The sequence below is a fragment of the Nothoprocta perdicaria genome, unplaced genomic scaffold, assembly GCF_003342845.1.
Source record: "Nothoprocta perdicaria isolate Ctin4 unplaced genomic scaffold, notPer1 scaffold_413, whole genome shotgun sequence".
Classification (NCBI taxonomy): Eukaryota; Metazoa; Chordata; class Aves; order Tinamiformes; family Tinamidae; genus Nothoprocta; species Nothoprocta perdicaria.
The window spans coordinates 205,934-220,988 of NW_020455659.1; the positions used below are offsets into that span (position 1 = coordinate 205,934).

The window sequence follows — 15,055 nt, forward strand, 5'->3', positions numbered from 1 at the left end:
ATAAAGCATTCCAGAGCAGGAATAATTAGGAATAATGCAAAATAATTAAAGAAACGCCTGCAATCGGGAGCAGGAACTTACAAACATGGGCCCGGTGGGCACGTGATCCACTTCCACGTAGGGGTTTTTGTAGAGCCACATCTCCTCGGGCTGCACGACCCGCTCGAACGGAGGCAGAAACTCCATGATCCTGCAGAGGGGGAAAAGGAGGAGAGGTTGAGGGCGGGCGGCCGGGCGCTGTGGCGGGTCCCGGCGATCCCGGGAGGCCGGGATGAGCGGCGGAGACCACGGCACTCACAGCACGGCAGCGAGGAGCAGCCCGCGCACGGCGGCCTCGGCCAGCAGCTCCGCGGCGCCCATGGCCCCGGCGGCTCCGGCTCCGCGCGCTCAATTCCGGGCGGCACCAGGAAGCGGCCGCCGGAGCGCTCCCTGCAGCGCTCCCGGGAAAAGCAGGACAAAAGGCGCCGGCGCCCGTTGCAACATTCAGAACGATTTATTGAAGTCGACCTCAAGCAAAATTTCCAATCAGTGGAATGTCGGTAAAAACCTTCCCAAATTAATCCTCACGGAAGCAAAAACCACGTCGGGATTCCAAAGTATTCGTAAAATAAAAAAAGGCAACATCTCAGTAAATGTAATGTACAAAAATTATAGGTTCCTACCATCACACACATTCAGTAAGAAGCTAAAATATTACAGGCAATTTCTACGCGCTACCTCTAGCCGACGATAAGCTACCTATATACAGGTTAACCAAGCTTTACAGGGGTCACACTATGCAAGAGAACAGAGGCCAAACAACAAAACCCCCAAAATATTTTATATCTCCAAGTCTATGCGGCAACATCAAGTCATAATACAGTAATGCCCCCGTGGACCGCGGCCAGGGAAACTTAACACTCCTCTTGGTGTCAAGGGCTTCTCGGCAACCTCCCCGACCTCTTTATTAAAGATATTGACTTCAGTGAATATCGATGCTTCGCTAGTAAAGACTCGAGTGATTTTGGTAAAATAACATTTCACAGAATCTACAAAGTTTCTTACAGATAAACAAAGTCTACAGAAAGAACGACTCTACAAAGGGCTTGGGGACGGGGAAGGATTACATGGAAATGGAAACAGGATCCGCAGGTATCCGTGTTGTGCAATATCAGCCGCGTGGAAACAAAGGGGCTCGCTCCTCGCGGCGACCCCGGGACGCACCCCCTTAGAGAGAACAAAATAATCTTCTTATTAGCCAGCTCCAACAGTTCCTTGCCTTGTTTTCTGTGGCACCGTGATCGGTTTCAAATGGAAAAACAAAAATAACAACACGAGAAACGAGATACAGTTCGAGCCGTGGAAACGCTTTGTTTTTGCGTCCAGTCTGTTCCTCAAAGGACCGGGAATTCGCTGGGAAGCTCCGTGCCGCGGGAACGGGCCGCTTTGCTCATCCCGGACGCGGAGCGAGCCCGGAGCGCGCGCCGCGCCTCCCGTTTCATCCGTGTCCCCGGGAATCGCGGCCGTGTCCCGGGCATGAAGTGGATGCATCTTCGCGGGCGCCCTCTCGGCAGCAGCAAGGACCCCAATTTGCCACTCGGGCGCAGGAGACGAGAGGAAAGGGCGACGTTTCCCGGCGCGCCGTTCTCCCCGCATCCCCCGTTCTGGAGTGTGCGGCCAAAGTGCAAACGTTTCTGCTACACGAAAATCAACGGCAGGGTAAAGCGGATGGGAAACGCTCGGGACACGGGATCGGCAGCGCTCGTGCAGGACGCTTCTTCACCACAGACGTCGGAGCCGTCTGCTCTGCAAATCTAGCCCGCGCGCCCCACKCTGGGGAGCCTAAAGTAACGCCGGGAAAGACATCTCGCATGGAGCACACAAAAAAATACCATGTATAAATAAAAAGCTGTATAGGGAACCGCAGAGCTTCAAGTACATTAAACCCTGAATTCAATGAGGCAGAGGTTTCAATGTTAAAGTGACGACTTCGTACCAGCGCTGGACGCCCCCCTCTTCCCACCCTCCTCCCCAACCCGACCCAAATAATTCTGTAAAGGTTCAATATATACAGATTTTAGGCTGTTAATTAGGCCTAGCAATTGCGTCTTTCCTGTTCTAGCCAGAAATGAAGAGAGGATTAATTTGCAGCCGGAATGAAGCATTCCGGCCCTATCGCTTGCTTTGATGCGTTCTCGGAGACCACGGCGGTGAGCAGAGAAGGGAATTTGCCCACAAAAATCACCTTTGATGGCCCTTGTCCTGAGCTGCCAATGCCTTTAAGTCTCACAGTCTCTTGCTAAGACAAGTCTACGCTAATAAGTCAAAAGCTGCAATTATTCTTGCGCCGCGTGTCCAGGAAAACGCAGGGATTGCTCGTGGCTGGCGGAGCAAGGAGCACGGCAAAAGCTCCAGGGAAAGCGCACAGTCCTGGGAACGGCACGGAGCAGCTCAGCTTATTGCATTACTATATAGCRCACAGGCTCCAGATCCAGGGGCGGGTGCTCTCCGGGAGCAGGATCCTACAGATACAGCCCCAAACTGCCCAATATTAGTCTTTATCTCACGTGAGAGGCTACAAAGTTAAYTCAGCAGCTGCTCTCCCCTCTCCGCTGCTGCTAGCTAATCTAAAAGCCCCCGTTAAACCTTTCCCTTAAGACAGAAATAGCATTTTTGAGCCATTCTGCTTATAAAGACGCACTTAAAATGTGTATTTTAACGTTTTGTGCTGGGCATACAGAGCAAACCCATCTCCAGCCTTTGAATTAGACGTTTTCTTAGCTCAGAAAGTTTAAATCTCTGGAAAGATTGATCTTCTCCCCACCAGTGTGAAAAAGCCCAAACCTCCCCTTTTCCCTTATAAGCCCAAGCTCACGTGTTGGCTGCTCTAATTTAACATTTCTTAAATAAAAGGAGCACCTGGGAGAAGCTTGAAAACCAAGTTAACCTAAATATCAAACAGGCTTTGTCAATCTTAGCAGCTGGCAAGTTTTTAAGCCTCCTGTGAAATGCTATATAGTATTGCAATACGCTGCATGCTCCGGTTTTCCAAGAGAAAAGTCGTTCTGAACATTCCCAAGCCTCATGCAAATCCAAAGGAAACGGCCCAGACCTTGCAGACGCTGTAGGCGAGTTTGGAATTTTTATCTAAAGAGGTTCAACACCCTCCGTAAGAGCTTAAAAACAAACATTTATCACACCAAAAAATGCTAGGAAAAATAAAATCCTTTTTCGTAATTTTTTTTTTTGTAAAAAATACCAAAATATAGCATTGCTCTCAAGCAAGATTAGTGTTTTAGATATTCACTTTAGTATCGACCAGAGGATGAAGTGCTCTGTGTATCCCATTAGCCCTCCGTGCCAGCAAGTGACCCCAGGAGACACCGACTTGGCCCCCCAAGATACCCAATGTCATCGAGAGGCATCTGCAAACTCTGCAAGACAAACTGCCCCCTCGGTTAAAATGGGGCAGCGGCTGCTTGGGGAGACTGTAGTGGATTTTTCACCTTCAAAAATTGCACATAAAACCCAATGTTTGTTCCCTAGTAGCTGAATTCGAGAACGAAAAGGGCCCCAAGGCAAAGGAGGAGATTCACCAGGGACTAAGTTCCCTTGGGGGACACTTACCCTCCTAGGCCCTTTGCCCTGAATGGATGGAGGAGGAGAGGTTTTTCCAAGGAAAACGGGGAGTGGGTGCCCACCTGTGTCACCTCCAAACTCTTTCTCTGGCTCTCTTCCGACTGCCAAGGAAAGCCAAGAGGGATTCACCTCGCGAGGCTGGAGCTGCTYGCTGTGAATACACCCCAGGATGCAGGTACGGAAAATACCCTGTTCGTCAAACAAGTGCTCTTGGGAAAATAACTGGCTTTCCTTAAATCCATTAATAATGGAAACTAAAGTGAGAAGACTTGTCTCCCTCCGTAAAAACAACCCTAAATATTCCATCAAAGCCCACGTGCACGCAGGTCAGATTCCTCGAGCACTCCAACTCCCTTTGAAGCTAACGAGCGAAGGTAATAACGAATCACACCGATGGAACTGCCATCAAACAAGCGCAGACTTGGCAGATGACAAATACACAGAGCAATCCTGCATCCAGGGAAGTCAGCGACGGTGCTTCCACCTGCAGGGCGGAGACTCCGGCCGCCAGGAATGTGCTGAGGCTGGAAAGGCCTCGGAACCAGGCAGGAAATTCCAGGTTGGCTGGGGCAGAGAAGTAAACAATGGGCATCAGCTCTTCCCAGATTTCCTCCTGGCTGAAAACAGCCCTGTTACAGCTCTCAAGCAAGGAACCGGGATTTCTTTTAGAAAGCGCTAAATCTCGTGCCGCAAACACTTCCAGGAAGCCATACACCTGATTTCTCCTGGGGAAAGCTTTGCAATAATATTCCTAAGTTAACATGATACAGAGCCTACCTTCTCCAAATGCCTTTAAGAGATAAGTTCTGGAATGGAGGAATTTCACTGTCACCTGGTCTGAAGCCCACCTCTGTCTTTATGGCAGCTGAATGTCACACACAGCGGGAAGACTGATTCTCCTCCCATAAACTAGACATAAAAATTATGTTGGCTTTGCTATTTCGTTTAAAGACACRCTGACTGATCAAAACCAAATCCTTTAAAAATTAAATAAATAAATATGTTGCTATGCTTTGCTTTCTACACTCAGAGAACATACTTTAAACAGAATATTCTTCTCACTGTCAAAAAGGTCTACTTTGTTTCCTTAAGAAGGCCAAGATGTTCCTGTTTTCCAACAGTAAGAGCTGCTGTAGCACATTCAAGGGTAAAAGAAAGATCAAACAATAAAAAAAAAAACAAACATCACTGCCTGCTTCTGCTGGCTGAGATTAAATGGTCCCATTCCCAGTTCAAACAAGGCGGCCCTGCTGATGAGGACTGAACAGCAGCAGTCGCTTTGAGTTCATCACCTCCTCGCCCCTCTTCTCCCTYCCTTTCAAGCAAATTCACTCCTTTGCTTCTTCCGCGGGATTCTGTGATTCCAATTTGCACTTGATCTTGTTCCAGTATTCGGGTGCCACGGGAGATTTGGGGTCATGTGTGGAGCAGCAGAGACGGCCATCCAATGCCGAGGCCACCAAGGCTCCCTTCTCGTGATCTTTACAGAAGGAATGAGGGCAAAACTCACAGAATGAGACTGCGGGATTGCTACAGATGTCACACTGGTGCCACGGGCATTCCCACTTTCCTGAASAAAGAAGGAGAGAGCCAGGAAGCTTGCGATTAGTAGACTGACAGTGGCCTTTAATCCTTATTCCACTCAGCAATTGTTCAGAAAAACGCAAACAAAACCCCCCAAAAATCAGGACAGCAGCTAAATCCGTGTCTCCCTCATAAGAATCTGCCTYCAAACAAGTGATATGAGAAAGACAGACTATGTTTAAAATAAATGGATACTGCAGCTCAGCTCAGAGACGTGAAACCAGATGAATGCTCTTACCAAAAGGTGGCTGTGTCAAGTTAAGGCATAGGAGGTGGTATGCTTTGGGACAGTCCTTTTTATCACACATGACCAGTTCTCCCCCATCTCCACATTGGAAACAGTTGTCTTCATGCATTTGCTTCTGTTCCGTTTTGATTTTCCGTTTCTTCTGCTTCAATTTGGCATTCTTCACCTTTTCCTCGTTTGCTGTTGCAAATGCTGTCTAGCAAATCACAAACACAACCCACAGTTACTTCATAAAGTCCATGCACTGAAATGAACTGAATCACTTTGGGGTTATTTGCATGACTTTTGCTCCAATTAAATCTGCTCGAGAAAGTTTAAGCCACTCAAGTCATCCACACAGATATAAACTGATAATCTGGTAATTTTATGGTATTATCCAGAGAGTGCTCTGCAGCAATGGGAGGTTTATTTGCTCGTTCACTTTCTTTCCCAAACACCAGGATTTGTGTCACTGCTGTCCCCTGCAAGGGAGGATACACCACAAAGGCAGACTGACAGCGGGGCAACTTTTAAGGAATAAAAGCAACTTTTTTGGAATGAAATTCTGCAAAAATTCCCTTTTCCTGCACGTACCTTTGGGCGCACRCCTAGAAAGCCACTGCAGTTCTCTGCTCCACAGTGGCATTCAGTCCTACCATTGCCGAGGCAATCCAAATTGTAGTTAAATGTTAACTCCATTCCTAAAACGCAAAGAAAACCAATTCATCCACCCAGWTCCACGCAAAAATGCCCTCCGGATTTCTCTCTTCCTTGAGAGAACCTCAAGCTTCTGGAAATTTGACAATTTGTCAGAATAGACACAGATTAGCCAAATTCCAAGGAAAGTACCCCTCAATTTTGTTTTATAATTGCAAAGAAAGCTCATTCAGACAATTACAGGGCTGGAGAATCACAAACGTGTTGAGGTTGGACGGGACCATGGGAGCTCTTCTAGTTCAACCCCACTTCCTCAACACAGGGTCAACTAAAAGAGGAAACCTGACTCAGATTTCTAAGCAYGAACCTCCCAGTGACACTCTATTTGCTTTTTACTTTTTTGCCTACAAGACAGCAATGAATAAAGAAACTCCTGTAAATGTTACGGTCATTAAGGAATTTCTGAGAAGGAAAAAAAATATGGAAGTTGAGAACGTCGCCATTTTAAGAGGAAAGTAATCACAAAATTACTGGGGTTTTTTTGTTTGTTTTTTTTTACCTGCAGGAATATCACAAAGAGCAAAAAGTCCCACTCTAATGTCGCCATTCACGGTCCATTTCTGCGTTTCACAGTTTGGATTACAACTATGGTTCATAAAACGAGAATAATTCCCCTTTGGGCCAGCATCTATTATTCGGTCCTTCAAAGAGAAAGATAAACACATGGTTAGTACTGATAGAGGCAAGAAAAGGTTCCTAATGACAAGCACTAGGCATTGCACAGTGCTTTATAAATTCATCTCTCTACTCCACAAAAAATAAATAAAAAAGCCCATTTAAATCAAAATCAAGACAGAAGAAGCCCCTAAATTAGGTGCTCCATAAGGACTTCAATTTTTCTAGTGTACAACAGCTAGAAATGAAACTCATGTGGTTCAGTCTAAAGCAAAGCTCTCAGAGTGGAGTACATTTCCAACACGGAATGATGCTCCTGTTAGGCTTTTCCACCAAGTTCCAACCTCGAGCCCAGTTTATCCCCCACAGAGATGTAATATTTACCTTGGTAACAGTTAACATATAAAAATTGGTGACGCTGTTTTCATGAGCTCGCTTGATCCGCAGTCTGCACTCTTCTTCATCAATTAGCTCCCCGACGTATTCGTTCACAAACTCACCCTGAAAAACAAGAGGGAAAGACAGACTTTTTAATCCATACTTACTGCTTCTAATGTCTACAGACAAAGGGAAGCAGCACAGAAAATAAGGTGTTTCCTACCATTTACTGTAATACTCACAGTAGGCATTAAAGTCCTTGCATCTAGCGGGGAAAAGGTGATTAAGCAGATGTGCCCACTGGTTATTTCTCTTCTAAGCAGCTAAGCTAAAAAGGCAGCACTAGAAGCAACAGTTTCTGTATTCAGCAATAGCTTAAAACACCAAGTCACTCATATCTGGCAGCTCCCTAGAATCCTTTTGTCTCATGCTTATAAGAGGCTAACATGGAAATACTCACAGAACCCTAAGCCAGAGGACCCATCACAATGGCAAATATTTTCACTAGACAGCAGGCAACAGTCTGATTTTATTAGGACTTTTAACAGGCAATAAGAAGCTTTGGAAACTCCACAGTAACAAAGCTTTAAYGCAACACAGATTATACAAAAACGGACGTCACCACCAAAACCATGCTTCAAAAGGGGGCCTCCAGGCCAACAGTGTGTTCCCAACCTTTGCATAATGGAATTTCGAGTAGCTGGGACAGGATGAGACCTTGATACACGGGGAGAAACACTCAGCACACTGAGCATCACTTTGTCAGACAGTCAGTTGACGATGGGCAAAAAACACTGTAAAAAGTAGCTTTCTGATACACTCAAAATCAAGTCTCTAAGGAGCACCTGGTGTTTCAAGAACAGCTCTCCCAAAATACAGTATAATGGGGTAACCAGTCCTACACTGTCATGGTCAGGACACCGTCATGCCCCAGGACGAGCTCAGAGCAGCCAGATCCTCACATCTGGATCAAGACATTTCTTGGATGCACATGGAAATCTCAGCCTGAATCCAAAAAGGCCCCTCCGTCACCACCAAGTTGCTCTCTGTTCAGCCTCTGTGTCTRGGAGCAGCTGGACAACACAACACAATCCTGGAGCCCTTTCGGGAAAGCTCCTGCAGGACCCAAAGCATCTCTGTAATTTGCACAGTAAATGCACCAAAACTCTATCATAAAAACAAACTAACCCTGCTGCAAACAGGCACCATGTACTTGGGAGAGGAATAATCAAAGCCAAGCAGGCAGATATCTAACACAAATGGACAAAAGCCAAGAATTCACAGCTGAAATTACTATATATGAGGCCTAACCTTTCACCTAGACGTGGCAAGATCTCTTTAATGGCTCATCCTACACACTATCTATGTCTACCACATAAACATCACATCACTTAATGATTTAGGAGGTGATTCGGAACCTCTTTGCTTTGATCTATACATTCTGGTTACGCTTGAAGCTAAAACAACATCCAACAGAGACTATCCCATCCGAAACATCACAGCAGACTATCCAAGTCTGGAGGGCAGCCCGTTTCTTTCTATAGAGAAGTGCAGTGAGATCCTTACATCAAAGTCCACCAAAACTATGTGCTGCATCTTTCCAGTGAGAAGCCCCGGGATATTTTCCCTACTAAGATGAGGGCAAATTTAAACTGAAGAAATTAGGAAGGCAACCAAGAGCAAAAGACTTCTCTAGAGCAGGCGCTTGAGGAGGAGTTCAAATGACAAAAATGACGTGTCTGGAAGTGTGAAATTGTCCAATTCCACCTGCAGCCGAGGCTGCAGCTCCTGTTTTTCAGGTGTGTTCAGCCGTCTCCTTGTGCAGGAACAACGAAGTAAATGAAACCCAAACCGATCCATATCCAGGGCCTGAGAGCCGGGGAAAAGCATTCCCATTCTCCCAGCTCACTCTGATCTCATCCACTAGCACTATTTCAAAGATGCCGACCATGCTAATGTGTATTCCAGAGTATCCTGAGGCTAATCAGTCCTCGCTGCTTTTTGCTACGACACCACCAGAAATTTCTGCATCTTCGTTAAATTCTGCATCTTCGTTAAATTCTTCTCCGCCTTCTTGAACTTCCAGAGCCTTCCAGGTTTGGGGTCCAGCGCAGCCCGATCACCTCCAGCCTTTCCTTCATCCCCTGCGAGTTCTTCGGAAATGAATTCAGCCTGGATTTGAGTCGGATGCCAAGGAGGGTGGAAAYAGCCGCCGTGTTCCCGGATGTCCGGATGGGTAATCCCGCAATCCCTCCTGCTCCAAACAACTGGCTACCACGAAAACGCAGTGAGCACCTTATGGAGTAAGATTTTATCTTTAAGAGGAAAAAGCAAAGCCCCCCCAAATAGCCTTATTTAGGCTAAGAAACCATCATCATTTTGTTCCAGACCTCTCTCCTTTCTTTTCCATTGCCATGCTCTTTCCTCTTGGAAGCATGAAAGAGTCAACTCTTCCCTTCCATCAACAGGATTCACAAATTTACAATCAAAATTATTTCTCTGAGTAAATAGCAGTTAAGAYCCTGATTCTGACAAATCAGCTGAGATTTCCCTATTATTCCCTCACCTACCAGAGTTTCCTGTCYTTGTAATACAAAACACTGACTGGCAAGTGCTGAAATTTTTGTTTGCTTAAGCATCACAAAGTTGCAGCCTTCTCACAGGTAACACCATACTAATGGCAGGCACATTTGTCCGGGGCAACTCTACCTTTTTAATGTTCCTTTTTGTCCGGAGACCCCATCCACGTCGCTCGGTTTTTATGATTTCAGCATCGGGGTAGAGTCTTTTGGTGAAACACTGGTTCTGGCAGCGCTCGCCCGCGGGGCAGACCTGCGGGTGACACTCGTACTGCAGCATCCTGTTCAGACACTCCGACTCCAGGCCGCAGGGGTTCTCATCCGAGGGCTTGCAGTTGCAGCGAGGGATCTCGGACAGATCAGCCACCTGAATCTGAACCTTCCCTATTACTTTGTTGGACTGCAGGGCAAAGAGAAAGAATAAACGATGGAGTCAACGCACACAGCACATAATCATCTTTCTTTGAGCTCCCTCATTTGACTGGAGGGGGCAAGCAATTCATTATTACATCGTTATTTTCCCACTAAACCTTTTTTGTAGATTAGTGTGCCAGGACAAATGTAATTCTCTGCAATCCAGGAGCAGACACAAGCACGAGCTTTTACAGGTGGCATCTATTGCCACTCAGCTGTCAACTTCAACAGGGACACACAGTGCTCGGAAGGGCCAGGGTAAGTCACATACSTAAAGCCCATCAGATAAAATCAGGACTCCAGATGATCCAGCATGAATCCCTCCCAGCACTATTGCTGGTTTAACGACTCCTTTAAAGCATGCTAAGTTTATCAAATGCAGCCCTGGGGCTTCTTTCAACTTACTTTAATATGTTTATAAGGTGGAGGCTTTCTTGAATTCCTCTCAATCTCTAGTGCTTCTTTACTTTCTCTTTGTGCTTTCAGCTCCTGGAAGCGTTTTGCTGCTTCTTCAAGTGCTGCGCAAGGGAGGTCAAAATGGGAAGCAGTTAGCACCAGTTACTGTTAATCATACACGTACAAGTATATATATATGTGTATATATATATATATTTAAATGTGTTTTTTTTCTTAAAAACAAAAAAAAAGCTAGGAACTCTATGAGCAAAACACAAGCTAAAAAATGAGTTATTGCAGTATATCATGAAACTCGCTCCAATCTGGTACTGCTCAGTAGTTACTGAGATACTGAATGATGATCCCATGCATTAGAGGCCAAGCTCTGTCTTAACATTTCCCACTTTCTGGAAGAACTGAACTTGCCCGCAACGATACACAATGGGAAGGCACTTAAAGCAAAATATTTTTATCTGCAGTCAAGGGATCTACATAATGTTTGCAGTTTTACGTGAACACAGAACACTAGTCACATAATATTCCCATGCAGGTTAAGTGGTGATGGAGACACAAACACGTGGAACTTTTGTCATAAACCACTATAAACTTTGTTTGATTTTACCTTTCTTGAAGGTCTTGTTAATACTAGTTTGCCCCTCAGCAAAGCTTTTATCTCCTTCAACATAAGGGAAAACTCTGCCCTGGTGTACCCAATAGTAGTCATGTGAACCAAAGAAAAATACTGGGAAGTCCCCGATATCATGTTTGAGGCCCTGTATGTTGAGAGGCACAGACCTGGGATTGCAGATCTCTGCTGGCCACCACCTGAAAAAGTAGAAAAAGAAGTAAAAATCTAAGTCCTGTGAAGCATAAGTCAGTATGAGTTGTGAAGCAAAAGCTACTTTCTAAAAATAAAAACAATTAAAAATATTCCACTCATGCGATCGAGGCTCCTTTTGTCCCCTGCAAAGCACAAACCGCTTCATCCTCCAATTCCAAATGTTGGAAAAGTGTCATAAAGAAACAGTTCCTGTTTCCTAGCAGTGAAGTGATTTGAGTGATTGCTGTGCAACTCTGTAAAGAAATAAGTGTCCAAAGCGTCGAGCGCCGATCGCAAACTTGCCTGTAATTTCCCAGCTTGACCCAAACGATCTGCTTGTAACGTAGTTTCTTGCCAGCTTTACAGTCATTGCAATTCCAGCATCCTTCAGGCATTTCAATGTTGAGACACTCAGGGTGAAAGGAAGCTGGGCAGGATTCACAGCACAGTAATTTGCCACCTTTAAACAAAGAAAGCCCGTTTGGTTTAGAGGATAAGGATTCGCTTTCCTCTGCACAGCAAGAGGTATTAATTTTAAGTTGTACGTTCTAGACTTTGATCTGCCTCYGAGGAAACAAATGGCAAAAGAAAGGGATGGAGCCAAATTTGCAATGCCGGATTAAAAAAGATTAAAAGATTAAAAAAATGCACAGTGCACTTATGTGTAGGTTGTGACTCTTGACTGCAGCCAAGGGGACTGCAAAGAGCAAAGGAGGATTTAAACACGAGGGAAGCGGGCACTGGAAGCAGGATTCCCCAAGGAAGCACTGCCCAGGAAAGCAGCAGCGCCAGCTTTTGTGCAGCGTGGCCAACACTACCTGATAAATGAGGGAAATTATTTTCCCTAATAGGAAAACAGGGAAAACTTCTCAATCAGCGTTGTCAGGACTGAATCCCTTGGCAATCAGGGTGCACGGGAAAAAAAACAAAACAAAACACAAAATCCCACCGGCTATAGGCTGATCGTTGCTTTTCTGCACCAAAAAATGGTATAAAATAAGAATTGTAACAAGCTTGGGTTTATTCTTTGAGAAGTTTACCTGTAGGAGTACTGTAAATTCAAAATGAGATAGTGCACAAGAGCTCTCCCCATCCCCAAAGTTCCCTTTAGGGGCAAAGGAAAGCAGAACGCAGCAGGRTTAAGATTATTTCTTAAATTTTACATGTATTTGGGCAAAAGTTCTTTTGGCTGGTTTATATTCTGGCAGATGTAGTAACTGTGGAGAGCCAGGGCACATCTCCAAGCCACCAGGAAGAAATAAAACGGCTCATAAGATAGCATTTGTTTATATATTTATATATTTTTTTACATATATACTCACACACATGTACACACACATATATATGTGTGTGTGTGTGTGTATATATATATATGTGTATAAATAAAAATGTAGTAAGTTTTGGGGTCTCAGACTGAAAGATGGGTGGGATTTGTGTGCATTTAATGCAGTTTTGGACCACAAAATCAAAGGAAGTGACAAGGGCAGCATTTAAACATTTATCAGAAAAATCTGTTCACCTATAGTCTTGAAGGAAAGTCCTTGCATTAATCAATTGCTGCATATTGCAATAAGCGTTCCTTAAGCAAATCGGTGACATGATAAATACTGTATTTCCTCTGCTAAAAATAATAATAATAATAATAACATCCAACTATGTGGACTTCCCTGAGCTCCCCAAACCTCCAAGAAAGTTTTAATTTCCAAAATCATTTTTGCAAATGTTGTTTCAGAGGAAATACAGCCCCAGCACGAATTACTGCAACAGCATCCAACAGGGTAAAACGCCAAGCGATGCAAAACCAAACCAAAACAGGAAAAAAACAAATACACAATTTTCAGTGCTAAGCCAGAGGCAAAAATAAATAAATAAATAAATAAATAAATAACGAAACTTTGCTCTTGGGATGCATTAGTAAGATATTGTTCGAGCTAAGCAGAGGGCTCAAAATAATTTTTGGTTTTGGGAATTACAGAAAACACTCCAAGCCATCGGTGTTAGAGCATTCAAAATAACCTAACTTTAGAAGGGTTAATCGGGCACCGTTTCGGAATCCTCTTAGGAATCGAATTCTGGGGGGAAGAGAGCAATCCCCSAGGTGCTTTTTATGGACATCGGAGTCTCTTTCCGTAAGGTATTTGGGGATCTACATTACGTGCACAGTGTCGAATCATTAAGTGTCTCCTGGCGAATTCCCTCTGTTCCCCGTCGGAGCTGCAGTGTTTTTCTTTGCAGCCTGTGGGCTCGGGATGCAGCATCTCCCGTCACACGAGACCAAGGGGCACCMGCTCGCCCGAGCCCATCCACGGGGAGCACAGGCACAGACACCTCCGCGGGAAAACCCTTTCCAGCGGCCTGGGATTTCCTCGGGAGCAGCAACAGCACCGATCCACGGGCAAGCRGAAAAATCCTCTCCTCTCTCAGGGTTCTCAAACTCTCCCTAAAAAGAATTGCAACAGAACAGGCCCCTCTTCTCCCTTAAATAAAATCCAGTTAAGATGCTGTCGGGTTTTAATCCAGGCAGGCACTGAACTGCAACACCATGAAGCTCTAGTTGGCTCCTCTTTGCCTTGTTGTGCAAATAGCTGCCCCGAAGCCAGGGGAACCCAGGGGAGCTACAGAACCGGATAACCTCTGGCGAGGGGAATTTAGTGACAGGAATTATTTTAAGCCCTTTTGTAATTAACAAAAAATTGCCCACAACATGAACACACGCTCACAATAACCAAGGTTACTAAAAGCAACAAGTGGTGCTCGACAAGCAGACATTTCTTGTTTGACTTAAAGAGAAAGAAATCACAGAGAAAAGCAAAAGTAAATTAAAGAGAAAGAAACTATTTTGGTTACCTTTCTCACATTTCTTTTTGGAAGCTGACGAAGGAGGAGGAATCATAGGTAATTTCATCAACTCAGCACGATTTGATTCATTCAGTAGGTAGTGGGACTTATAGGCATATGAACTGAACATGGGGTCTGAATGATCCTGCACTACCAGCCCTATACGAAACAAACAGAAAGAGATGAGTTGCAATGAAACTACCCATGATTCCGTAAAGGAGAAAATAAAATCAATCAAATGAACGCCTCTAATGCACATATACACATAAGGGTGAATGGAAAGAGATAAAAAAGGAGAAAAAAGAAAAGGCTGACAGGAAAGGTTTCTTGACTAACAAAGAGGTTGCGTGTTGGAGAGGCTAAATTCAGCTGCATCTGGACAAACTTACAAGGAATAAGCCACTTCCGAGGGCAATTTCCATTGTGCTTTTAGTTTTGCTATGTGCATTTACAGAAAAGCACAGAAAAATGTGACTGCTGCGCGGAGCACCCTCCCTCCCAGAGGACCCCAGCCCCTTGCAAGGGCTGAGCCCTGCTGGTCACTGCGGCCGCGGTGACGCTGCTGCTTGGGGCTACAAGGAGGAAAGCCAAAGAGGCACAGGAGCCCCACGGGAGCAAAAAATTCCCATCCTGCTACACGGCTGCAGATCTGATCTCGAAGCTTTTACCTCCAGAATGTGCTTTGTCTTTATTGCTGCATTAGAGAAAGCAAATGAAACAAAATACCTCCCTCCCTACCCAACAAGGGGAAGGGGCCACCGATTCTGCAAAGCACCCGAGGCAAAAGACCAGAGGGAATCCATCCTATGCCACGTAAGCGAACGGCGAAACTATCCAATAAAACATTTGGCAGCAGTCAATGCCATTCTG

At 45.1% G+C, this 15,055-nt stretch overlaps 2 protein-coding genes across 4 annotated transcripts in view; both read right to left on the minus strand.

Annotated features, from left to right (window-relative positions):
* PLPP5 (phospholipid phosphatase 5) overlaps positions 1-360 on the minus strand; it is a 3,082-nt gene extending 2,722 nt beyond the window's left edge. Inside the window, exons 1-2 of the mRNA XM_026045889.1 lie at positions 328-360; positions 82-237 (exon numbers count right to left, since the gene is read on the minus strand). Of these exons, the coding sequence (XP_025901674.1) occupies positions 82-237; positions 328-360 (189 nt within the window). The remainder of the gene's footprint in view (positions 1-81; positions 238-327) is intronic.
* A 3,100-nt stretch (positions 361-3,460) lies between these two features.
* The window catches only part of NSD3 (nuclear receptor binding SET domain protein 3), a 30,680-nt gene continuing 19,085 nt past the window's right edge, over positions 3,461-15,055 (minus strand). For 2 of the 3 annotated variants that reach the window (XM_026045856.1, XM_026045855.1), the window contains 10 exons: positions 14,195-14,344; positions 11,651-11,807; positions 11,150-11,352; positions 10,537-10,649; positions 9,848-10,117; positions 7,145-7,261; positions 6,645-6,786; positions 6,023-6,129; positions 5,441-5,645; positions 3,461-5,188 (listed from right to left, as the gene is read on the minus strand). In XM_026045856.1, the coding sequence (XP_025901641.1) occupies positions 4,947-5,188; positions 5,441-5,645; positions 6,023-6,129; positions 6,645-6,786; positions 7,145-7,261; positions 9,848-10,117; positions 10,537-10,649; positions 11,150-11,352; positions 11,651-11,807; positions 14,195-14,344 (1,706 nt within the window). In that variant the 3' untranslated portion in view covers positions 3,461-4,946. Of the gene's footprint in view, positions 5,189-5,440; positions 5,646-6,022; positions 6,130-6,644; positions 6,787-7,144; positions 7,262-9,847; positions 10,118-10,536; positions 10,650-11,149; positions 11,353-11,650; positions 11,808-14,194; positions 14,345-15,055 lie in introns of those variants that run through there. The other variant, XM_026045857.1, reaches the window with a different exon arrangement.